Raw genomic sequence first — 26043 nt, forward strand, 5'->3', positions numbered from 1 at the left:
CTAAGAGTCCAGGTCTCAGATTCTGTTCCAGATTAATAATTCCATTGTCTGAGGGCAACAGGTGTGAGAGTAGGTCTTCCTTTTCCAGGCAAATGCCTGCTATTTTTACCAGATGTTCTAGGACAGTGGTTCTCAACCTTCCTAATGCCTTGACCCTTTAATACAGTTGCTCATGTTGTGGTGACCCCAACCATAAAATTATTTTCGTTGCTACTTCGTAACTGTAATTTTGTTACCGTTATGAATCGTAATGTAAATATCTGATATGCAGGATGTATTTTCATTGTTACAAATTGAACATAATTAAAGCATAGTGATTAATCACAAAAACAATATGTAATTATATATGTGTTTTCCGATGGTCTTAGGCGACCCCTGTGAAAGGGTCGTTCGACCCCCAAAGGGGCTGCGACCCACAGGTTGAGAACCGCTGTTCTAGGATATTAAGACTATATTGCTGATTTCATCAGGGTCAAAGATATTTGTCTGTGACTACCAGACTAGAAGCTTCCTAGGGACAGGCTTACCCTTGACACAGAATTTATATTTGTTGAATGAGTGAGTCAGTAATTAAGTGAACATTACTAGGTGAAAGCCTCATTCTTTTGTGCCCTTTTACTAAATTCTAGCCCTTTGACTTTGAAATTATCTTCTGAGTGTTAACTTGGGATTCAGGAACCATGTCAGGAAACCACAGGCTTTATTTTTAACTTTTGTTTTTAATTACTAGTATATTGCTAAAACAGAAAATCTTTTATTTAATGTAATAAACATTATTATTTTCCATTGATTTCTAATGCTACAGAACCTCAGACATGATTGAGTATTATGTCATGCAGTGAATATAAACCTAAGAGATTGGGATGAAAATATACTGATTGATAAGCTAAGAAATTTAGACTTTTAAGTAAAGCCCTAAAAACAGGACATGTAGTGATTTGCCTCTGTCTCATAAGACTAGAATGCAGAAGACAAGAAATGTTTGGATTTAAGTTTTTTAAATACTACCTAATCAAAGGAAAATGATCACTTTGCATTAATAATGGCTCTAAGAACACAAATAGTGAATCATACTGAATGCCTATGTAAGGCAAAATTAAAATACAGGTATTAAAATTCAGCAACAAATATTAATTGAGTACAATCTATGATCAAAGCTAAAAATATAAATTATCAGAAATTCCCTGCATTATCTGTCAAATGTTAGAGTTGAAAAACCTCTTGTGCCAAGCCCTGACTTAACAGATGGAGGAAAAGGTCATTCACGGTGGCTTCTGCTGCAATGATGTCCCCGGTGTCCCTGCCTCCTTGTGGTGTGAGCCCCTAGGGCAGTGATGGTGAACCTTTTGAGCTCGGCGTGTCAGCATTTTGAAAAACCCTAACTTAACCCCTGTGCCGTGTCACATATAGAAATTCTTTGATATTTGCAACCATAGTAAACCAAAGACTTATATTTTTGATATTTATTGTATATATTTAAATGCCATTTAACAAAGAAAAATCAACCAAAAAATGAGTTTGTGACACGCGTGTCATAGGTTCGCCATCACTGCTGTAGATTCTAAAACAGTGAGTTACCTTCTTTTTAAAATCCCTTTGAAATTGAATCACCCTGAAAGGGTTTTAATGGACAGTACGAACCACTTAGTGTGCTGATGGTTAGGCACCTGAAGTGGATATTTGAACAACTTGTCTTGCGACCCCTTGTGTCAGCTGCATGAACTCGCCTCCGGCGGGTGGGTGAGCTGGATTCAGAGAGCGGGTCTGGATTATCCTGCACCTGCGGTTCCCCAGGAGAACCATGAGATGAGTAGGTCTTGGATTTGGACATCTCATCTTCCTGTGATGTCCTTGCTGATGCCTTTTGTCTGTGGGATAAAAGTGATGTGACCAGGTGAAGAAAGCAAGCGGTGGGGGCCAAAGAGCAGAATCCCAGACCTGCTGTAAGGCCATTGGGTCCCGAAATTCAGTTCAAAAATACATCATCTTCTCTTTCCTTTCAAAAGTCTGCTTCATGTCCCATTCTCCTATCCTGAAGTGCCTGGGAGGAAACGAATTTTTCCCTCATGAATTTTTGAGTTTTTATTTTTTCCTGGTGGCTGTCCATTTAAAGTCTATAAGGCGGTTGCTATCTGCCAGGAAACTATGTTATCAGGGCTCTAACTTTAAATTCTTGGTCCCCACCCCCTAAAAAAAAAAAACAATTTGGAAAAAATCCCTTACTTGTTATTTGGAAAAGAAACGCATCTCCAGATTGTCTTCGCTTCTCCGTTCAAGTAGCATCAAGCAGTGTTTGTGGGCAGATCTGCAGGCTGTTTTGTTGGCGTTGTCTTGAGATAAAAAAAAAAGATGGGCGTATTTTTAATTTGCACGTCTGGTTTTAGTCACAGGCCTGGGGAAGATGATCTGCCAAATGTCTGAGCGACGCAGCTCCACCCCCTCTCCTTGCACATGTGCTAGATACTGTTTTGATTGGAGACAGAACAAATCCAGATTGCCTTTTTTGACTCTGTGGACTAATGGGTTCACTTATTTTTCATGTATGTTGTAGAAAACCATTTCCAAAAGCATCAATCTGGGTTATTTACATTTTGCTCAGGATAGCTGTGCACAAATCATTTCTGTGAAAACGTCGTGTGATTAAACCATTACAGTGGGAGAAACCCGTGAAGGAATTGTCATTTTTCTTCACAGTCTGTACCAAAACATTGGCCTTAGATGAAGCATTTTGGTTCTCTGAGGATATGTCATGTGCCCAGAGCAGGAAGGGGGTTTGCAAACCGTGGGGGTTAAGAGAATAGCTTTTGGAATCAGGTATATGTCTCAGGAATCCCAGCTTCACCTGTACTGAGTAACTCTGGGCAAGATACCAAACCCTCTGGGCCTCAGTCTCTTGCCCTGTAAAGTGGGCACAGTGACAGGAACGCCGCTCAGGGTGAGCAAGTGGAGGCAGGCCCGTCTGGCCACCCTGAGTCAGTAGCTTTCCCACCGTTTTCTACAGGAGCAGATGGGTATAAAAAACCAGAATTCTCAGTTGAGTGCAACTAAGAACATCTTGACCAACAGGAGATAAAATTATATTCCATCCTTGGAAGTGGCTGGTTTTCATGCTCTATCCTTAGAGATCGAGCAAAAGAGAAGTAACTGCCTGCTTTGACACTTGACCTGCTTTCTGGCAGTGAGCACTCTCACATCCCTCCTGGCCTGTGAGTCCTTGAAAGTAGTTGCTGCCCATCTGTATTTAACCAAAACCAAGTCACCTTGAAATGCTAATCAACCAAAACTAATCTGGATTTCAAATAAGTTTCTGGAAATGAAGAGCAGCCTTCCTTCAGAAGCTACAATGAGGCTCTTGTGGATGGTTCTCCTTGGGCTCATGCTTGAAAGGATAAGTCTTTGCTCTTTCAGGGACAGATTCACTGAGTAGTGGATTTGAATTAATTAGAGGACTTTTTTCTAATAAGAATAATGCTATGTGTCTGGCCAATGTGGCTCAGTGGTTGAGCATCAACCCATGAACCAGGAGGTAACCGTTCAATTGCTGGTCAGGGCACATGCCCAGGTTGCAGGCTCAATCACCCGTGTGGGGTGTGCAGGAGGCAGCCGATCAATTATTCTCTCTTATCATTGATGTTTCTATGTCTCTCTCCCTCTCCCTTTCTGAAATCAATAAAAATATATTTTTAAAAAGACTAATGCTCTGAGTTCAACATGGTAGAACTGAGCATCTATTCTGCAGAAGCTTTGTGTGTATGGCAGTCCCCCTTTTCCCTTCGTTTGTCCCTCCTCTCTCCACTCCCCACCTTCACCTCTTCTGTTTTTCTGTTTTTCAAAAACGAAAAGGTTAGCACACAGAGTGGCTATTCTTTGAATTTGATGTTATCTGACTGCCCTCCCTTCTTTGTGCCTGTGCTACTATTTGCATCCTCTTTTTCTTTTTTTATTTTTATTTTTTTTATTTATTGCTTAAAGTATTACAAAGGGTATTACACATGTGTCCATTTTATCCCCCCGCCCTAGACAGTCCCCTAGCCTCCCCTATCCCCCAGTGTCTTATGTCCATTGGTTATGCTTATATGCATGCATACAAGTCCTTTAGTTGATCTTTTACCCCCCTACCTCCTGCCCCCCAACCCTCCCCAGCCTTCCCGCTGCAGTTTGACAATCTGTTTGAGGCAGCTCTGCCTCTGTATCTATTATTGTTCAAAAGTTTATAATGGTCTCTATTATCCATGAATGAGTGAGATCATGTGGTATTTTTCCTTCATTGACTGGCTTATTTCACTTAGCATAATGCTCTCCAGTTCCATCCATGACGTTGCAAATGGTAAGAATTCCTTCGTTTTTAGAACAGCATAGTATTCCATCGTGTAGATGTACCACAGTTTTCTAATCCATTCATCTACTGATGGGCACTTAGGCTGTTTCCAGATCTTAGCTATGGTGAATTGTGCTGCTATGAACATAGGGGTGCATATATCCTTTCTGATTGGTGTTTCTGGTTTCTTGGGATATATTCCTAGAAGTGGGATCACAGGGTCAAATGGGAGTTCCATTTTCAGTTTTTTAAGGAAACTCCATACTGTCTTCCATAGTGGCTGCACCAGTCTGTATTCCCACCAGCAGTGCAAGAGGGTTCCTTTTTCTCCACATCCTCTCCAGCACTTGTCGTTTGTTGATTTGTTGATGATAGCCAGTCTGACAGGTGTGAGATGGTACCTCATTGTTGTTTTGATTTGCATCTCTCGGATGATTAGTGACTTTGAGCATGTTTTCATATGTCTCTTGGCTTTCTGAATGTCCTCTTTTGAAAGGTGTCTATTTAGGTCCTTTGCCCATTTTTTGATTGGATTGTTTATCTTCCTTTTGTTAAGTTGTATGAGTTCCCTATAAATTTTGGAGATTAGGCCCTTATCAGATATGACATTGGCAAATATGTTTTCCCACACAGTGGGTTTTCTCGTTGTTTTGTTGATGGTTTCTTTTGCTGTGCAGAAGCTTTTTATTTTGATGTAGTCCCATTTGTTCATTTTTTCTTTAGTTTCAAGTGCCCTAGGAGCTGTATCAGTGAAGAAATTGCTTCGACATATGTCTGAGATTTTGTTGCCTTTGGATTCTTCTAGAATTTTTATGGTTTCCTGTCGTACATTTAAGTCCTTTATCCATTTTGAGTTTATTTTTGTGTATGGTGTAAGTTGGTGGTCTAGTTTCATTTTCTTGCATATATTGTCCAATTTTCCCAACACCATTTATTGAAGAGACTATCTTGGCTCCATTGTATGTTCTTGCCTCCTTTGTCAAATATTAATTGAGCATATTGGTTCGGGCCGATTTCTGGGCTCTCTATTCTATTCCATTGATCTATATGCCTATTGCATCCTCTTTTTCTTTCTTCATTTCCTTTAAGCAAATTATCTTGCTTTTCCCTCTGTTTATCTTTGCAGATGCTCATGCATCTCATTTTTTAATTCTGCTGGATCTGTCTTCCAGTCTTCGAAGCATGTGGTCTCCAGCCCTTTCCCGGAACGGCCGCAGGCCTGGCGGTCAGTGCCCTCGGCCAGCACCCCTGTTCGGGCCGCTCTGTGTTGAGATGACTTCCCTCACAAGGCTGCCCTCTCTAGGGGGTGGCGGGGGGCGGGGGGGTGAGGGCATGCTGTTGGGGGCTTCAGAGCCCTCCCATCCAGCTGCCAGTGGCCCGTTCTGGCCAGGCATGCTTGGAGAAGCCCTCCCAGTACGGCCGGCCGGTCCCTGCAGGGGCCTGGAGACCTGCCGGCCATCTTCCTGGTAACAGCCAGGAGGTGAAACTAGATGTAACTCAGGTGCTGCTGCGAGGGATGCAGCCCTACAGGCAGCTTAAATCTCTTCTCTCAAGAGATGGGTCTGCCTCCGCTGATGGTCACACACGAATTCACTTTCAACTGTTGCCACACTAGGTGGCAAGCAAGGAGTCCACCCTACATTGAACCAGAACCCAACGTACATGCATTCTAGGGAGAGAAAAACTTCTTCTGTGGACTTCGGCAGAGGAGAGGGAAAAGGAACAGGAAGCAGAAAGCTGCGATCTGAGCGCTCTGCCAGCAGCTGCCTCCGCATCCTCTCAGGATTGTTTTCCTCCCAAGCACAGGCTTTCTTATGGCTCTGCCATAGCAAAGATTTAGTTTGAGATCATAGTGCACATAATTTTTATTGTTCCAATAAGGCAGGGAATAAAGACGATTGTTTGCCGTTTGTATGGTTTCCTTCATTTGATAAAAAGAATAATGCTCTAACTATGAGAGGCCAGAAGGCTTGGGCAGCGCTCGCTGTAGAGATGAGCAGTGGACGCGGAAGTGCTGGAGTGCGTTCTCCAGTGGGGCTGGGACAGTCAGCGGGACGCTGTTCCCAGCAGCTGGTCCAGTGCTGGCCGCAGTGGCTGTTCTCGGCATTGCCAGGAGCCGTGCCTGGGACAGAAAACCACCAGAAGTCTTGGCCGTTGTATCCAGCTGCCTCCCTTTCCACATTCTCTTAAAACCAACTGCTTCCTCATCGGCCACTGTTGTCAAGCTCCGAGTTACCCAGCACCCCTGAGGCTCCCCAGATTCCCTTGGTTAGAGTGTTAAGTGGTCAGGGTTAGAATCCTATGGGAGGCGGAGTGGCTCTGAAATTCATTTGTGTTTGGTTGTAGGACCTGGTTGGTTTCCATCCATAGCTTTAGGAACCTGAGTTAAGCCATCAGATGTCCGTTGTGACAGTCCAGACACCCCTGTTATTTGGGCTTATTAGTTAAAAATGCATACGTACATTCTCTCTTTCTACGGACAGACACAGGATGCTCGGGTCGAACAGTTTCCCTGCAGAGAGAAAAAAAACCTAATTTCTTGTGAGTTCATGACATCTTAACACAATGACAGTGGCAGGAAGAAATGGCTGGTTGGCACATAGCTAATCCCCTTGAAAAGAATTTTTCTGAGAAACAGTAACTCCAAAATGCAGTTGTGTCTGAGCCTAAAAATACAGACTTTGGCGTCTTTAAATGGTCCTCCATTAGACTTGAGACCATCTGCTTGTTTGCAGCCAGAGTATAAATTTTCCACTGTTGTGAGCGCCGTGACGATGGCACTGCTCCAGGGAGGGAGGCGGCCCAAGTGGGAGCCTGAGGAAGCTCCGCCAGCCTGCTCTGCGCGGCCCTTCAGTTCCTTTCCACGGATTCGATTAGAGAACAAAGAGCCAAAGAAGAAATGGGGTGTCTTTTCAAACCTGAGCGCCGCTCCTCTCATCCCCTCCTGGGCTTGCCAGGGATGAAGTCTCCCTCCACCTGCCTCTGTGGCTCCGTCGGCTGTAAGACCGCTGTCAGCCTCAGGACCGCCTGCTTTTGAAGGGTTGTAAATAAAACGAAGGCCAGTGTCTCCCACAGGAAAATCACCAGACAAAAAGGTGGTATCATAGATACGGCCCATGGTGGTGCCTCCCTCTGATCCTTAGGGTAGTCAGTTCGGAGTTAACATTGTAGTCAGGCTGTATCTACCCTCCAGTTTTCCTCATCGCTATGTTTAAGCGTAATAGCGAATCAAAGCACTGATTGCCCAAGGGCCCTTAACCAACAGCCCGAGTTCCAGCCTGAACTCTGGCTCGGAGCAGCCATGGCAGCTCAGGCAGGTCTCAGACCCTCTGCTTTATCCTCATCACTGGACTGAGGCCCCGGCCCAGGCGATCCCTCAGGTGCCTGGTTCTCCAGGGCAGCCCTTCTCAGGGAGCCTGGGTGCACCCTGCAGGGTAGGCGGACCTCTGGCTCCTCCCGGAGGGGCTCACAGGGCAGTCACGTGATTCGCTGCCCCCCCTCCGCGCCCCTTACCCCCCCCCCCCCCCCCCGTAACAATGCGTGTTCCCGTGGCCAGGAGTGAGTCAGGGATGTCGTAAATGGGAGTCCATGTCGCATCATTTCTTTGCTGTAGCGTTGTGAATTAATTTGAACTTTTTAACGACCCAGCTCTGTGGGTAACCAGGGGTGTAAGGAAGTGGTTTGCCTTGGGGGAGACTTCCGGCACCCCTGTCTCTAGAGGGCCTTCTGCAGATCTGGGCCGTCTGGAGTTGGCTGTCCCATGATCCGTCACGTCAGCCCCTCCCTGTCACTGATAACCGGTGTTCCTGCCAGTCAGACGTGTGCTAGAGACAGTTCTCCCGGTGCTAATAACTTATCAGCACAACAGTGTGGCTGTGGTTGAAAATTCGTGATGGACAGGTGGTGACGGCTCCTGTTTGGCCTCGAAGCTTTCCCTCGGGGATCAGAGCGTAGCGTTGCAGAGGTGGCCTCTGAAAATGCGGTCCTGGTCCGTTTAACTGAGCATCCCAGGGGTGTACATGAGCTGGGGTGTGCACACATCTGCACATTATGTGCTCATGGTGTTTCCAGGGTGTTTTTGGGAGCGAAGGCCCGGACTCGGCTGGACTGTGCAGCCTGCTCAGGATGCGGCCCATGCAGCTCCCGGGAGCAGCAGCCCTGCGTCACCCTGTGCCCGGCTGCAGGCCCGGGTTGGGGTGCGGAGGTGGCCCTGAGCGGTTGCCATGGCAGGTGGATTCGTCCTGCTCCCCTGAGAGCTGCGTTTCCGCCCCGGGGAGGGGAAGGGGTTTGAGTTTGTCGCAGTGGCGGCCTGGGCGTGGCCTGCTTTCACGCTGATGGCCCCCACTTCACTGTGCTGGTTTCTTTTCCCTCCTTTCCACAGCACACTTTCAAGAATGATTAACATAATTATTTCACCGTAACTACTGTGCCACTTGAAGTAAATTAGAGGGAAATTGTTCTTCCCCTCAGGCCCAAAGAAGTAGTAATCACCTTTGGCAAAGTAGCTGATGAAAATATAGCAACAGCAGAATCCCTCGCCCTGTGTCATATAATGTAACCCGCACGGGAGTGACATCCCATCACTTGACCACAGTCTGGATGAGCAGCAAGTCCCAGCTTCCACTCTGGCTCAGGCAGAGGGACTGTCCGAGCCATGGGTACCAGGGCACGGGGATCGTTTCGGGGCTGGGGGCCTTCAGTCAGTGTTGATTAAGTTGAAAGGTTCTGTGATAAGTCAGTTGTTTGGAGTGTAGCACAGGGTGGTCTGCAGTTAAGTTCATAGGTGAGCTGGCAAGTCCTACATGGAACGGAGTCGGCTCCTCTAAAACATCGCTGAAGGGTTCACCTCGGGTTCAGAAAAGGATGGAGGGGTGTGCAGTACAGGAACATGCTCCTTCAATCTCAGGGCGCGGGGCACCCCGTCCAGCAGCTCCAACCACCCTGCTCCCTCCCCGTGCGGTGATGGCCACCTCTGCTTCTCCCTCTCCCCACAGCTGGAGCAGCCCCCCCCTCCTGCTGCTCAAGCAGCTCGCTGTAGCCCCCAGCCCAGCCCCGTGCGCCCAGATGGCCCTCCTTCTCCCCAGGTCAGGACCAGTAGAGGCTCTTCTCCCGCGGTCCTGACGGAGAGGGAGGAGTCAGGCACAGGTGTGGAGGAAGGCTAACTGTCACGGGCTCTTGCCTGACATCTGACAGCTGCTGAGTGTGCTGTGTTTCTCTGGAACATTGAAATTCTCTTGTGACCCCCGCGACTTCTCTGCAGTGCTGCGGGGTGCCTCTGTGCACACTTTGAGAACCATGGCTCAGGGTCCCCCCTGTGCTGAGCACTCACTGTTGGCAAGGTCCAGTGTGCAGGCTGGGCAGCGAGCGGAGGAAGAGCTTGGCCAACAGCAGACGGCACCACTGAGCAGGATGAACCGGAGGCTCCGCAGCCCCCCTGGGGGTGGACAGGGGAGGCGTGTGGAATCCTGGGTGGGTGTGGAAGGAGGCGGTTTGCCTTGGAGTTGCCTGGAGCAGAACTAAACCCTCAGGAGATGGCGGCCGAGTCTTGGTGATGGTTTGTGGGAGGGCATTGGCTTCCCACTTGAAATGACAGTTATCTCACCACCATCAACGAGGCCAGCAGGGGGTGTTCGAGACGGTGCCCCCAAACCGGCTGGTGCATCTGCTTCCATGGGCACAGGGACCTCCCTCTCAGAGCCCTCCTCCTCCTCAGTAAAACGGGGGTTAGGGTGCCACTTTCTCGGAGCCACTGTGCAGATTAAGATGGCATAGCAGTGCCCAAGCCCTGCACTCGCGGGGTGTAAGCGCACCCAAACCTGCATCTGCCAACGACGGCCCTTGGACGCGTCTGAGCCTGTGAAGGGAAGGGTAAGAATCAGAGGGAGATGTACTCACTTTACTTATCACATCTGTTACATAATCCTGGCCATTTTCCCATGCACGGGAAGGACTCCGTTCTGTACTTAGAACAAAAGAGCCATCGTGTAGCATCATCGAAAGTTCAGTTCACTCATTTTTCCAACCTGAGAACAGTCTGGGATATTTTGTAACCGTCCATTTTGCCTGAAACAAATCGGACCGTGAAACTGCTGGTCTGTGAAATGATTGAACAAATTAAAAATGTGTGTAAACAGCCAGACAGAATTAGCGAGGAGTCGAGCAGAAGCAGAACCCGTTAACAAAAGAGAGTCGTGAATTGTATTTGCGCCGTATTTTTGTGTTTGCCTTTTCCCTCCTTTCAAAAGCTTTAATGTGTCTTCATGCAGAGTGATTTAATGGCAGGACTTTAGCCTCGACGGGAACCTGAAATCTTAAGAGTTTTTCTTTGTTTTTGGAAATGGAACTCCGTCCTCCTTTGGACCATGAATGACCACAGATGCTGGGAAGTGGGCGTTTGCCACTGCTGGTTCCTAGTATTTCGCCCTGGCAGTTCCTCTGTAAATGCTGCAGCATTTACTTGGGGGGAAAATACTATGGAAACTAAAAATAAATAAATAAGCAAATAGAGTAAAAATGTGCGGGACCAAGATTGTAGATGCTTTTAGAACAAAACAGAATCTCTCAATATTGTTTTTAAAAACCTCGTACTGTAAGTACTGGACTAGACATTGACATATATATGGATGTACTTCGGTTCTAAAAAACAGACAGAGGCAGGCTGGAGACCATCCTGAAAGATGATGAAGGGAAAGAAAAGTTCTTTGCAAAATCTGCAGGCCTGCCTTGCAGGTAACAGCATCCCTGCTCCCCACCCAGCCATGCTGGCTCCCTATACAGAACCTGGAGCTGGCGCTGGTCTCCTACAGACATCAGGTTTCACAGACAGGACGGGAGAGACAGAGGCTCGGACTTGCCCAGCCCCCAGCCAGCCCGTTCCCTCGGGCAGCAGCACCAGCTGGCGTGTCCATGTGTCCAGTTCTGCCTGCTGTCTCTGGGCACGGCTCCGTGGGAACGCGAGTCCACACATCCCTAACACTTATTACATCGGCTAGGACTTCCTAGCTCACATACTCCGTTTACTCCTGCCTCTTCCAAATCCCATATTTTTAAACAATGGAAAATATAAGAAAAGCATAAATCCATTTAAAATGTTGGAGAATAAGAAAGTGTATCATCCGCTAACTTAAAAAAGGTGGAGAAATTTCTGTAAAGTGGGAACAGGAAAAAGTTTGACAGAACTCGAGCTGCAGTCAGTTGCTGCACCTGTAAGGGGGGCAAGACCGAGAATGAGAGAGAAGGGCCAGTGCCCCAGGCGCCTTCTCTCACCCCGGCGGCATCGTTCCGTGCGCGGGCATCGCCTCCTGGTGTGTGTCGCCAGCATGGGCAGCGAGTCCACCAAACGTGAAAACACACGCGAGCACAAGGGGTGTTTGTTTTGTCGTTGTTGTCTATAAATTCTAGCTGGTGTTCTTGCTAGCCAAGAAGGCCCAGCCTTGACGTTTTGGAGGGGATTAAACGTTCCTGCGCAGGATGGAAAAAATCCAAGAAGGGAGCCAGGAGAACACACGTCCTGGGAAGGCCTCGGTCAGGAGGCGAGAGGGGAAGAATGCGACGCAAGGGAGAAGGAAAATTCGGAGCTACTGGTGCCGTGTGTATGACCGGAAGGCTTCCCATTGAGGGTAAATCTGGACTCGCCAGGGGGAGCTGGACAAGCAGAAACATTCCCAGGTCACAGGAAGCCTGCTCCTGCCCACAGGGGCCACGGTGTCCTCGCCGCCAGGCAGGGAGGGTGGTGCCGCTTTGGCACCTGTTTCTAAGATGTGAGAGCAAATCTGCCAACACTTCCAGCCCTCCCAGTCCCCCTGAACCTCCTCTGGCTCAGGAAAATGAAGTGTGATAGAAACAACAGTTATAAAACCCTGTGAGTGCCCACACCTTTGCCTCCCCTGGAGTGTTCTTGCTCTGTCCCCAGGCCTGTGTATGGACAGAATAATTCGGGGTTGGTGGGAGTGGAGAGCACAGGCGTGATGGCCTCACACTGGAAAAGGCAGGTGAGAGGGAAAGAGCTGGAAGGGGAGGAGGGAGCAAGGGCTGAGCCGGCCACAGGGGGCTCCGCTCACAGGAGGGAACTCAGGTTGCTTCTCTGCTGAGGTCGGAGCACGGGAGGGAGACCTGGTGTTGTCTGTGTTGGGGGTGGAGGCTCTATAACCAGAAGGAAAGGGAGCCAGTAGCTGCATGGAGTGTCAGGGAGCACGCTGTGGGGTCCAAGGGAGGCTTCGGATGTTGTTGTGTAACAACCAGTACAAAGTACCACGATACACGAGGAGAACGAACTTGTCAGAAGTATCAAGAGACCCTTAAGTTATAATTCACGGGAGAAAACCATAGGCCTGGACAGAACCTTCAGACCGAGCACTGGAAACAGCAGATCTGACACATTTAGTTGAGAAGGTGCCCAGTCACTTACAGGAGAACCCAAGAATGACGAGATTCAGAAACTTTCAGAGCCTGGGATATTTCTGGGTTGCTCCCATATAAAGAATAACAGTTATTAAAGTGGACTTGAAGGGCAGTGTGACAATCAGTCCCTAAACAGGCCTGCCCAGGTTTGGGGAACCGCCCGTGACATCATGAAGGGACTGGGTAGGCCTTTCTGGTTCCCCACCCAGGCATTTCCAGGATGTTGGCTTTTCACGGTGGTCACAGTCTCTATATTAGGGAGAAAATCCTTGCCCAAAGCCCTAGCAGGTTTCCCTCAAGCCCCACTGGCCGGGATTTAGTTATTAGCTCATGCCCAGCTATTGGGGGGCCTGACAAAGTACCTGGCATTTGTGACTTCTCGAGTGAACCGGGGGAGGGGGGTCCTACCCCTCCAGGAAGGAGGAAGCAGAGGAAGGCACTGAGCTGGGTGGTGGGAGGGCACTGAGCGGCAACAGAAGGGAATGCATCTTGTTCTGATAGGTTAGTGTTTGCAGTGAGCTCCGAGGGTCAGAAAAGTGCACCCCCAATGGGGGAGGCATGACATGAAGACGCAAAGAAAAGATGGAAAGGAGGTGGGCTGCGCTGGATGAAGACTTCAGTGATGAAGGTCAAAAGGAGAAGTTAGCCCAGCAGGCTTGGCTTAGTGGTTGAGCATCAACCTATGACCCAGGAGGTCACGGTTTGATAACTGGTCAGGGCACATGCTTGGGTTGGGGCTTGACCCCAGTAGGGGGTGTGCAGAAGGCAGCTGATGGATGTGCCTCTCACATCCACCATGTTTCTATCTGTACCCCTCTCCCTTCCTCTCTCTCTCAAATAATCTATAAAAACATGAAAAATATATTTTTTAATAAAAAATGTAAAAAGGGAGACGTTAACATTGAATCAAAATAAACTGAAGGTTTCACATTTCATTGGTTTTTAAAAATCAGTCACAAAAAAGAAGAGGCAAAAGAAATCTGACCAAATGAAGTCCATGTGAGAAAAGCAGGCCTGTCTCCTTGGCTGCAAGTTCAAACGAGCTGGAAGCGAGGCTGCCAAGAAGCTTATGTAACCAGAGGCCTCTGCAGAGAGCACAGTTCAGAACATAGGGGCGCGACCCCAGGCCTCCAGGGGCTCAGCCGTGGCCACCTCTACCCCAATCCCTTTCCCTGGATTTTTCCGCCACCTGCATTCTTTGGCGTCACACTGTCACTGCTCAGAAAGCCCTTTTCGGTGACGGTGACGGCTCTCAGTCAATGCTTCCCCCCTTCCTCAGCCTTTCCCCTCCCCAGCCCCCTGGCTCCCATCCCCCTGGCTCCCAGCTCCCTAACCCCAGCCCAATGGCCCCCAGCCCCCTGGTCCCAAGTAGAATCACTCACTGCTGCCTTGTTTCCCCACTGAGCTCCTGCCTAGCCCTTACCAGCCCCTCAGCCCTGCGCCTCTGGCTGCTGGACCCGAGCCCTACTTCGAGGGGCTCTGAGGACCGCTGGTGCCTGGCAGGAGTGGGGGATATTCATGGCTGCTCTTGGTATAGAGTATTGATAAGTGAGGGCTCCAGCCGCTTCTGGGCACACGGAGTGGTGTCTCCACCTCCAAGGTGCCTGTCCCTGGGTCTTTTCAGTGCAGATTGGCTTTGAGCAGGTCTGGGGCGGGGCTCCCAGGAGAAGCTGGGATTTCCCCAGAGCTCCCTGCGCAGGCCCTGAGACAGGGGAATCAGTAGAGGTGAGTTCAGGGTCTCATCCAGGGGTGTCAGCCTGGTGGCCAGAGGCCCTTGTCTCCCGCACCCCTCAGGGCCTGCTGCAAGCTCTGCACAGCAGGCAGCATAGTCGGCCAGTTGTCGATCACCCAGGCGGGCTCAGTGGGGACTTCCTTTCCTGAGGGGAAGAACAACCCCTGGAGGGCAGGCATGAGAATTGGCCGAGGTCCCTTCTCCCTGCTGTCATGCTTGGTGGTGGCATTTGCCCCTGATGCGGGCTTTGCTTGGAAATAGCTGTCCTCTGCCTGTGTGGCGGCCTCTCGGCTCTGACTCACCACTTTGCTCGGGTCCCTTTCTGTCAAGTATGTTTTCCCGCCTGTGGACGGCCTCGCTTCCTCCCTCCTGGGACCCTTGGCTGCGGGAGTGACCTGCTTCCCTAACACACTGAGGACGTCTGTGCTGAAGCCAGTTCCTTCCTGAAAACAAGAATGGGACCTTCCCTCCCAGTGGTTCCCGTGCCCTGTTAACTAAGCCGACATAAGTAAGAGTGTTTCTCCACGGGCTTTGCCAGGGAATTCTCTGGAATGCTTGGTTCCAAGGGCACAGTAGGCACATACCCCCATCCGGGCACAACTGCCCGAGTGTTTACTTGGTGCCAGCTTGTTTGTTGGACTTGCCAGCACAACTCATGGAGATGTTGGTTTGCTTCCCCGTCCAGAGCCACTTAAATTAACTGCGTCAACTCTGGGCTTTGCTTGGTGACACAGAATGATGTCACCAAACCCTGGCCACGTGCTCCTAAAACAGCGTACTCTGTCTCCTCATCACAGAACGACTTGCAGGCCATTCAGGGCAGCAGGCAACACCCATCTATTTCATGGCTCTCACCAGGTGACTCCCTGTTAGCACGGAGCTCGCCTCTCCTGCTCTCCGTTCTCCTGGCTGCACACAAGAAAACAGAAGTCACGGTAGAGGAAGAACTAAATATTTGGAGGCATGTTTAACTCAACACCGATGACCAGGTTCAGCTCCTGTTTCTGGTAGTGAAGCAAGAAGGTAGGGTTCGGGCACTCAGCAATCACGCCTGTGGGTTGGAAACCGCACGGCCGCCGCGGGCCTGCGCTGGCCAACAGCTTACCCTCCAGGGCCACGGTGATCTCGTCCCCAAAGGTCGCACTGCAGAGAACACTGGTCGAAGGGGCCAGGCACCATCCTTCTAGAGCTTTCCAGGTGCTGAAAAGTGTGTGATGGGAGCAGAGGAGGAAGCCCTTGCTGCTCTCAGCGCGTAGAGACTTGGGAGCAGGGACTAGAACCAGCGGAGCCGGACGGAGTGAGGAGGGCGCTGGGCAGGCTCCCTTTCCGCTGTGAGGTCCGGAGCCTTATCAAGTGCATTCCGTCGGCTCCTCCTGCTTGGCGCGCGCCGCCGATGTGTTACGTGGCTAGAACGACAGCACTGTAGTTCTACCTTCTATTCTCTTCCTGAATTCACTCTTTTTTAAATAACACAGCTGGATTTAATAATACTGTCCTCACCTAAAGAACCCAAATCTAGCCCTAACCGGTTTGCTCAGTGGATAGAGCGCTGGCCCGCGGACTGAAGGGTCCCAGGTTCGATTCCAGTCAAGGGCATGTACCTTGGTTGCGGGCACATCCCCAGTAGGGGGTGTGCAGGAGGCAGCTGATGGATGTTTCTCTTTCATCGATGTTTCTAACTCTCTATCCCTCTCCCTTCCTCTCTGTAAAAAAACAAAACAAAACAAAAAAAGAACCCAAATCTAAGTTTCCCCGTGCATGTGGGGCCTAAGAAAAAACCCAAAGAGCCCTTGGAATATGGTCAGAAACAGGGATGAGCGCGTTCGTTTGCACACGCCATCTCTGGGCCTCACCCTGACACCGCGTCCCTCCTTGGCATCCTGGGATCACGACTCGTCAAGGCAGAGAGGGTCATGTGCGTCACAGTCTGGGAGGCCACCCCATGATTAATTTCCGTGAAACTGATCACTGCAGTTTGGAAAACCCCGTCTCAGCTCATCTGATACTGACACCTACCCACCGGCCAGGTCTCCCCTAAGCGCAGACCCCTCAGGAGAAACCTGCTGGGGTTTGGCTGGACTGCACTCGTGTGTCAGCCACGAATGCTCGGATTTCTTCTTCCAGCTCTGTGTTCTGATCACACCAGGGTCTTGGATTTCTTTGCCCTCCAAGACCTGCAGTTCACATGTCTGAAGAGAGACATGTCTTCCTCCCGGGCGAGGCTGTGCCCTTTTCCTCCGAGGAGAGTTAACATCCAGTTTTGGATTGCAAGGAAAAGGGGCAGACGTGTCCCCTGGGTGTGTGTGAACTCTCTTTGGGGTTGCGAGCCCAGCGCTGGCGGACCACAGACTCAGGGGACCCCTGCGGGGGCAGGCTTTGCTCGCTCGGGAGCTCTGGTGCCTGCCACCAAACACGCAGATTAGAGATGAAGGCTGACCAGATGGCCATCTCGGCCTTGGCTGGTCACCACCCTCTCTGGGCTCATCTCCCACGGGACCCTGCTGGCCCTGACCTCAGCCCATGGGCTGTGAGAGCAGAGTGCTGCCCCCTCCCCTTCCTGAGCTTACAGACAGGAAGGGCGTGATGGCCTCAGGGCCCGGCACACCCTTCCTCCTGGGCCTTTGCCAACATGCAGATCAAGAGTGGCCACTCCTGAGCGAGAGATGCTGAGAAAGTCCTGTCCAGGGGGTGCCCCCTGCAGCCCAGAGGCGGCTGGTCATCTGGGTGATCTGGGCGCCTGGGTCAGTGTCCTGGTAACATCACTGGATGTGCCCATTCACGGGCCGGTGGTGACCAATCAGGCTGCCCCCCTCCCTCTCTTCTGATAAACAGCCCAGCACCACATCGTAGGGAGCCTGGACAGAGGAGTTTCTCCTGCATCCACTGCGAGGTGACCCCTCCCCTGCAGAGCTGGTCACTCCAGTGAGAGGCACCTTGAAGAGTGAAAGAAACTGGTCATTTTCTCTCTGATTTGGGACCAGCTGATCATGTGCTATTTTCACATGATTATTTGCATGTATATGTGAAATGCTTCCCCCTTTCTCAGCCAGAATTGGTGTCACCTTCGTCAGTCTTTTCGTCCTGCCCTCGGGGGGACATCCCCTCTGTGTGTTCCTCCCCCTGGCCTATGTCACCCTCTTAGTTATGTGGCCATGATGAGCATGGCCGATATCCCTACCAAAAGTGTCTGTCACCGTATTTACATTATTTTACTTCCTTGCAATTAGTCATAGCTTGCTTTTGATCTTGGGGACACTGATTCTTTTTCTTTCCCATTGCAATTCCGTTTTGCAGACTCTGTCTGCGTTCTGACCTGATCCTCCACGGTGGGGGCCACACGGACCCGGGCCCCTGAGTGCGACCACCTTTCTCCCAGGCCTGGCCTCGGGTCCCTGGGCACCCGGAGCCCACCGTTCCTGTTCTCCGCATTCACACCTGTGTGCTTCCAAAATGCGTCCACTCAGTTCAGCTGCGTTAAGTAACATCTGTTACCAGTTTTCTCGTGTCTAATGAAGGAGACATCCTTCTGGAACGTTTCTCGTTCCTGGTTAATGTATTAGCATTTGCTCCCCTTTACGTGTTTAGTCCATTGCACGCGGTTGTCAGCGTCAGGGTTCCTGCTCTTCACGTTTTTCTCGCTGGAGATGTCTCCACACCAGTCCCCCATCGCTACCTCTTCTCCGGGTTTCAGCAGTTCTCCCATCTGTGATTTTTCCAACTAACTTTCCACTGTATTTTCCACATTTTCTTGTTTTTGTGCCCGTTAGAAGCCTTTTTTTAAGGGGGAAAATGATTTCTTTTTTAAAAAAATATATTTTTATTGATTTCTGAGAGGAAGGGAGAGGGAGAGAGAAACATCAATGATGAGAGAGGATCAGTGATTGGCTGTCTTCTGTATGCCCCCTACTGGGGATTGAACCCGCAACCCAGGCATGTGCCCGTGACTGGAATCGAACCCAGGATCTTTCAGTCCGCAGGCCCATGCTCTATCCACTGAGCCAAACCAGCTAGGGCAAACATGATTTCTAAAATTAACTCCTAAACTTTCTGGAGTTTTAAATTCTTGCTGAAATTTGTGCTTTCATGTCAGGTTAAGGGGTTAGTGTAGTGTGTTCTAGCCCCAGACTCGCTTGACTTAGAGATATAGGAGAAACACAAAAACCTGAGCTGGGTGGGACAAGACAAAAATTGAAGCCTCACCAAGAATCCAGAGAGTCCCGGCAAACCCTACGGGGTGGCAGTGTGGCCCCGCTGAGTGTGAATTGGAGTCTCGCAGCACAGGTGGCCTGGGGATAGCTGGGTGCGGTGATGACAGTACAAACCCAGAACAGCACCTGGATGCACCTCAGGCAAGGTTGGCCGCTCAGGCGCTGGAGACTGGCAGCCTGGACTCAAACCTTGTGTGAGCTGTGTGACCTCGGGCAGGTCCTCAGCCTCTCTGTGCCTCACATCTCGAATCTTTAAAGTGATAATGGCATGTCTCTCCCAGGGCGAATATGAGCAGAGGATCTGCTGTATGTGTCATTTAGAACAGTGCCTGGCATGTAATGTGATCTAGCTATTGGCCACTGTGAATGTAAGTAACAGGAAGATAATGAGATATAATCGACATTAAAAGTTACGCCAACAAAGCAGGAGGAAAACGTTGCGATGTACAAGGACAATTAGAAATGCAGGACATGGCAAGCTGGGAGGAACGTAGCAAGATTCCCACGAAGAGGGCACAGAGGAACCCGTGTGGCACCCGGGGCTGGCGCTCTGGACACACCTACAGAGTCTCACAGCCTGTGGGCACCATCGATGGCCTGCGTCCTTCCCCTGCTGAAACCTGGGGCTGCCCGGGAAGGGCTGCCACATCGGCTGCTTTAGTGTGTTTTGGATCTCACATGTATTTTGGGTAGAGGGAAAGGACCGCATGTAGGGTGCCATGGCTTCGAGAAAATGCCAGCGCCCACGGATGGGTGTAAAAGGACAGGTGAGGAGCAGCTCTGGTGGAGGCTGTTGGCACCTCGCCACGTTCCCAGGCCCAGCGAGGCGGCTCCCTCTCTCGTCAGCTTTGCGTTGTCTTTTTCCGTTCGCATTCGGGGTTCAGCGTGTCCAGCCCCCTGTGGAACCTCATGGCCTGTAGCTTTGGCCGGTAGTCATGATTAACAGCTCAGATTGAACAGCCGCTGTAGCCAATCAGTCGCCCCGGCTCCCTGCCCCAGAGGCACTAGAAGTGGTTGGAAAGCAAGCCCTGGGCTTCCACGGGCCCCTCTCTCCTTAGAGAGCAGTTTGCATTCCCAAAGGCACCTGGGAAGGCTCACTTCTGCTTTTGAAAAGTTTGCTCTGAAACCCAGACATGCAGAGCACGCAGGGCTCCAACGCTTCCTTAAAAAGTCGACATGAAATGTTTTCTTAGAAGCTGAGCTGACGCTGTCCTCCCCAGGGCCAGTTGGTGCAGATCATGACCTCGTGCAGGTGCTGGGCTCGTGAGCACGGGCATCGCACCGGCTGCACGAGCCCCCACCCCCGTCTTGCAGCTGGGTCTCCATCCTCTTGGAGGAGCCATCGTTTCCAGCTGGGACCAAGCTGATACTTTGACCACCTTCCTGATGGCCCCTGAGTTTCCTCCTTTCTCCTCCTCCCTCCAGCTGTAACTGCAGACACCCTCACCCTCGCCAGAGCCACCCATGAGGCCCTGAGGCCCCACTGAGTGAGTCTTTGGGGCTGGGGCCAGGCCTGCGTTGTTGCCAGGGCAGGTAATTGTCGGGAGCTCTGAAACCCTGGAACTAATGACATAAAGTGCATGCTCCGGGTGTCTCTATGACCCCATACGTGTGGCAGACAAATCTGCGGTCTAGAGAGCGACACTGACTCGGAGAACATGGCTGTGTCCCACTTACTTACCCACTGAAAGGAGCCGGACCTGCCCATCCTACCATGATCAGGTCACCGCCCAGCCATAACCTCTCCGGTGCTGCGATAGGCCCGACGCTTGGTGGTCCCGCCTCTGCAAGTATTTATAGAGCACCCCCACCCCACCCCCTTGTCAGAGCTGCCAGTAGGCCCCTGCTCTCGGAGGGAGGTGCCACACTAGGTGGGACAGAGCATTTAAAGCAGGAACTAATAAAACATAGTGCCCTGGCTGCTTTAGCTCAGTGGATAGAGCGTCGGCCCGTGGACTGACGGGCACTTACCTCAGCGGCAGGCTTGATACCCTGCATGTGCGGGAGGCAATCAATCGACCTCTCTCTCCCTCTCTCTCCCTCTCTCTCTCTCTCTCTCTCTCTCTCTCTCTCTCTCATCGATTTTTTTTTTTCTCTCTCTGTCTCTCCCTTTCCATTCTCTCTAAAAAAAAAGGGGGGGGTGGAGGGCGGGATATCCTTGGGTGAGGATTAACAACAAAAAATCCTAGACAGTATGGGTGGCGTGCAGGGATTAAAATAGAGGGGGTGACAGGTGACGCCACTACAGAGAAAATTAGGGAACTGCTCCAGCCCAGAGCCTGTGGAAGCCTGTGCTGCAGCACCTTCTGGGCCTGAATTAAAACGTGGTTTAAGCTGCTGTTGGACAAGCGTGGGGGAGTCTGGGAGGCGGTTCAGTTAACGGAGGCGACAGCTCTAGGGTGGGGGTGGGGGGTGAGGGGCCTGGGGTGTGCCTGGCAGCTGTTGTCCACGGGACCCAGGGGCAGTCTGGGCACAGAGCACCCACGGTGACCTGAGGTTTTGGTCTGAGTAGCCAGGTGGGAGTGGCCCCTGAGGTGGGGACGCAGGGGTGGGGAGGTGGGCCTCAGAGCACCAGCACGTTTGGTTGTCAGCAAGTCCTTACATTTTGTCAAACATTAAAATGAACCAGACCACCCCTGCAGCGGGAGAGGCGGCAGCTGTCCCTCCCAGGACAGCCCGAGGGACTGCTCTGCCTGCCTGCCCTCCACTGCTGCTCCTCGGGCATCGCCGGCCCGGGCAGAGCTGGCGTTTGTAGCCTTCTGTTAGGATATGTCAGAATACTGCCGTTTGAGGCAAACCTGCCCCTAGATCTAAACAACAAAAGGTCTTTGTCAGAACGTGGTACTTCTGGGGGCCTGTTCTTTACTTCCCCTTTTCACCTGCGTTGCTGGACCCTCGCCTAATTCTGCCCCAACTCTGCTGCATGACCTCAGACACGGTGCTGAGCCTGGTCAGGGACACAGCCAGGAGGCCTTGCTCGTGCCTGTCCGGTGCATGGGCATGGTCGTGCGGGAGGGGGGCCCCCATCAGCTCCCATCTGCCCGGCAACTACTCCTCTGGGCAGAGCTGGAGAAGAGGCCGCTTTCAGGCTGGGCTCACCCACCTACGGGATAGAGTCGCCGGGAGGAGCTGGCAGAAAGGCTGGTGTCCAGGCCACACCCCAGGCCCCTTAAATCCCAGTGGAGGGGGCTGGGGATTCACACTCTGTCACTCTGTCACAGGCAGGCCTGTGCACCTGAGACTAGCAGGAGTGGCGGGGCAGGCCCGAGGCCCCAGGCATTGATGCTGAAACTGAACTGGCCAAAGAAGCCAGTTCCTTTTCGAGCTGCTGCCCCAGGACAGCCAGGCTCCTCCCCAGCCACTGAGAGAGCCAGCTGCAGTGAGGCCCCCAGGGAGCAGGGAGAGGAAGGCACAGGTGGAGACCCTCTGTAGGTCGCTGTTGCTCTGGGGGAGGGGTAACGGAGTAGTTGCCAACAGATTTCAAATTGGGTAACGATGTCAACGATTGGTCGTGATCTCCTGAGTGCTGTGCATGGGTGGTTCCAGTGCTGGCTGTGGCCTGGGAGGGCAGGGCTGCCCAGGCCAGGGGAAGCATCCCAGGTCTCAGACCATCTCTCTCCTCCTCCTCCACGGGAACAGGTGTGTATAGTTACGCACGCGCTCAGGTTCAGCTGCGCTTTGGCCAACACTTAGTGACTAGGTTCCTATTGTAATCATTACTAATAATGATGCAAAAATCAGTCTGTGCTGTTTAAAGAGTGATTTGGAACATGAGTGTTTAATGAGTCATGAGTTGGGGAGGATTTATTCTCCATCTGATGCTTTTTGTAGGAAAGAAGTGAGCACCGTTATCCTGCTTATGTTTAAGGAGGTTTTAATTTAAGAATCCTAAATTGTTTTAAAAGAGACGCAGAGGTACAAGCCCCAAGCCCTCCCACAGCCTGGCGAAGGCCCCCGGGCGACATTCCCTTTGGGGCCCAGCCATGGAGAGAGGGGCTGGGGAGCTTTGGCCTAACACACACCTGATCACTGGTTGGCTTCCAAGCAGCCCTGCTCTAGGGCGGGAGGAGGGGCCGGAGTGCAGGCAGGTGCTCTGTGCAGATGGAGCCTGGCACCTGGCACCTGGCCCGAGGCCTGGGAGAGCTGCGGCCAGCGTCCTGCCTTTGCTGAGAGCAGCGCAGTTCAGTGTAGATGACCTGTGAGCTCCTGACATGCCCGTCCTCTTAGGAGCTGCCCTGCGCAGGCAGGCACTGCAGGTGAGGAGGAGCCCAGCGAAGAGGGTGTTGATTGAGTGCCTCCTCCGGGCCTGGGTAGCCCCCTGCCAGCCAACCTTGGGTCTGAGAGAAGGGGCAACTCCACAAAGTTCCACTGAAGACCCTTTGGGCCGGTGGTGCCGGGGAGAGAACCCATCAAACGGGCCCATCCCCCAGGCGCTGCGAGCCGAGGCCCCTCCGGGAGTGCTGCCTGGTGCCCAGGGGCTCCCAGCGCAGCCACCCAAGAGCGGGGGGGCGGGGAGCAGCTGCACCTCACAAAGAGCCTCCAAGGCGCCTTTAAATCGGAACACATTTGATCCAACCCATATTGATCTTCCTCCCCGTGTGGAACGCTGGGGAAGGGCGGCTGGAAGATTCTGGGACAAGCTGGGGAATGTTGTCTTCGATGGTTCTAGTTTAGTCAATTTAAACAACGCCTTATGGTTACCTGTCAAACCTGGAAATAGATTTATATTCTCTCTCATGAAAAAATGACTTTTTAAGGTCTCGAAGATCGGCCGAATGTTCGTTTTCTGGGGATCTCTCACCTCAGTAGTTGACAGGCCGAATGGGCTGGGTGCGGACAGGGAGTGAGTGACAGGAGGCGCAGACGCACAGTCGCTCCTGGGAGACTGGGGCACGCAGCTCTGTTTCTCCGTCCGGCTTGTGAGCCATTTCCACGGTCTGCATCGTCCTGTCGGGCTGAAGCCGCGTCCACAGTGCGGCTGCGGTCCCTGGGGAGGGGCAGGCACGTCCTGAGGCCAGTGTCGCTCTCATGCCACCCTCTGCTCTCGGCCTGCGGAAACGCCGCCCTGCCTGCAGACTGGTCCCCGTGACCCCGCCCGGTCCCCTTCCCAGCACAGGCCATCCACTGGACCCGGCTTCCATGTGGCCGTCCCCTCAACCCTGCTGGAGGGGGTCAGCCTCCAGGAGCCCATCTCTGCACCGCCCTGTGGAGACAGAGCCGGCTGGGAAGTGGGGCCTCCTGAGAGGGGGGCCGGGGTGAAGAGGAGGCCGAGGCTTTGCTTCACAGTCTGTGGAAGGGCTTCCTCCCCCGAGATCGAGGGAGCGGGTGCCACGGCCAGCTCCACGTGGCACATGGGCTCCAAAAGGGGCAGCGGGGTTCCCAGAGCACCAGCAGTTGGTCTCCGAGTTCTGCTTTTCCCATGAACAGTTGTTATCAAAAATCTCTGCCCGTGTTTTAAGCCAAATCCCAGAGTAGTTGGTAGTCCTGTTGGCAGCACCCCCGGGACAGAGGAGGCTGGGACCTGCGGGGCCCCCGGTGGAGCGCAGGACTTCCTCCCCAGGTAGCTGGACCCCCGGGTGCAGGCCCCTCCCTCTGAGCCTGGCTGCCCTGGGGGGGACTGCATAGGTTGTTCCCGTGGCATTGGATGGGGTGCTGGGTGCTGTGGCTGTAGGGACGAAGGGCTAGTCAAATCGCTGTTTGGGGGCCTCTGCTCTGGACCAGGGACCCCCACAGCCACCTGCAGACTCTGCCCCAGGGCAGACGTGCACCCGCTCACAGAGGTCAAAGGCCACGTTCGCTCGGCTCAAGAGGCAGAGGGGGGATTTGGCCTGTCCGCGCTCAGTCCCCGCGCTGCCTCCTCGGATCCCGGGTCCCGGAAGCAGGTCAGGCCGGCTGCTGCTCCTTTCAGTACCTTCAAAATCCCGCCGGGCTGACTCCCCATTCCCACCCACCCGCCTGGGCCCCATCTCGTCCGGTCAGAAACGGGCCAGGCACTTCCAGGAGGCCTCGGCGCTCGGGGGCCACAGCGTCTCGGGTGCCTCGATGCACGGAGGAACACGCTGCCCAGGGCCTCCTGCAGAAGGTGGGGGCCCTGCCAGCACCGAGGTGCCACCCTCCGGCCAGCGTGGCTCACCCTGTGTTCTCTCAACAGCAGATGAAGCTGGTGGCCGAGAACCTGAAGGAAGAAGGCGGGAAGGAGAAAGAAGGCGGCCTGAACTAGCAGAGGGGCACCCGAGTGGCTGAGCGGCTCCAAACCCAGATCCAAGGCTCGGCCAGAGGAAGCAGCTCCCCGTGGCAGCACCCACTCCTCCCAGCACAGTGTCCCAGCTCAGGGCCGCGAAGAGGGCGGCTGGGACCCAGCTCCTGGCAGCTCCCCCCACCCCACCCCTGCACCCCCCCACCTCAGGTTTCTGCCCCAGCCCCACACTCCATTCCACACACTGCACTCCGCCCGCTGCCCTGAGCCTCTCGTGTGGACCAACCACCAGCTCTCCATGGTGCCCGTCACGGAGACGGTCACCCTCACCCCCACCGCCCAGGGATCCGTGGGGCAGGGAGGCGGCCCGGGTGCGAGCCACGCTGAAGGGGGCTCTGCCCAGCCTCAGTTCAGAGCGAGGGGTGGACAAGAGGCAGGGTTTCCAATTCCCGACAACTCTACCTCTTTCCTGGTTCTATTTTGCAATATGTTAAGACACTTGATCTGCAGAAGCAATAGTATCAGCTATTAAAAGCACCTCTCTGGCTCCTACTTCCCACGCGTGGACTGCATGGCCCCCGGGGTTCTGGGAGGAGCTTGGGGCAGGTTCGTCAAGGTGAAGCCTGAATGGGGAGGCTGAGTGTGGAGCTGGGCACCTGGTGCCCTTCCAAAGCTCGGGTGGTTCTCGGGAGGCCCTGCTGCCCCCGGAGCCTGGCAAGGGCTGCGGGGCTGCTTCCATGTACAGGGCACCAGGCGGAGAGCCAGCGGCCACACCTGGCTCCTGGTGTGGCTGACGCCTGCAGAGGAGGGACCTTACCCAGGGGTGCTGCACCCCCCCAGCTGTGCCATGGGGCTGGACCGCTCTCAGGCACAGTGTGGGTCACCGTGGTCCGGCCCTCCAGACACAAGGCAGCGACTGGAGTCCGCTGCTCCCCGCCTGTGGTCCAGGCACGAGGACCACCTGCAAGGGAGGGCCTGGCTTCCTTTCTCTGCCAGCTGTGCACATTCTGCCTGTGAAACAGCCCCCGCTTTATCCACCTCCCCCTCCTCCCGCCCCCCTCCCCGCCCCGGGCGCATGTCCCTCACAGCCGGGACACTGGGCCATGGGCATTTCCACGCAGGTGCCTCGGCCACTGGGGAAGGCGGATGAGCAGGGGGAAATGAGGGCTCACCCGTCCCCTCCCTCAGG

General features: G+C 52.8%; 1 protein-coding gene across 1 annotated transcript in view; it reads left to right on the top strand.

The window, feature by feature from the left end:
- ANO10 (anoctamin 10) overlaps positions 1-25405 on the top strand; it is an 89644-nt gene extending 64239 nt beyond the window's left edge. Inside the window, exon 12 of the mRNA XM_081106087.1 lies at positions 24810-25405. Within this exon, the coding sequence (XP_080962213.1) occupies positions 24810-24878 (69 nt within the window). The 3' untranslated portion in view covers positions 24879-25405. The remainder of the gene's footprint in view (positions 1-24809) is intronic.
- The last annotated feature ends 638 nt before the right edge of the window (positions 25406-26043 follow it).

This window comes from Myotis nattereri (assembly GCF_964212035.1).
Source record: "Myotis nattereri genome assembly, chromosome: 14".
Classification (NCBI taxonomy): domain Eukaryota; kingdom Metazoa; phylum Chordata; class Mammalia; order Chiroptera; family Vespertilionidae; genus Myotis; species Myotis nattereri.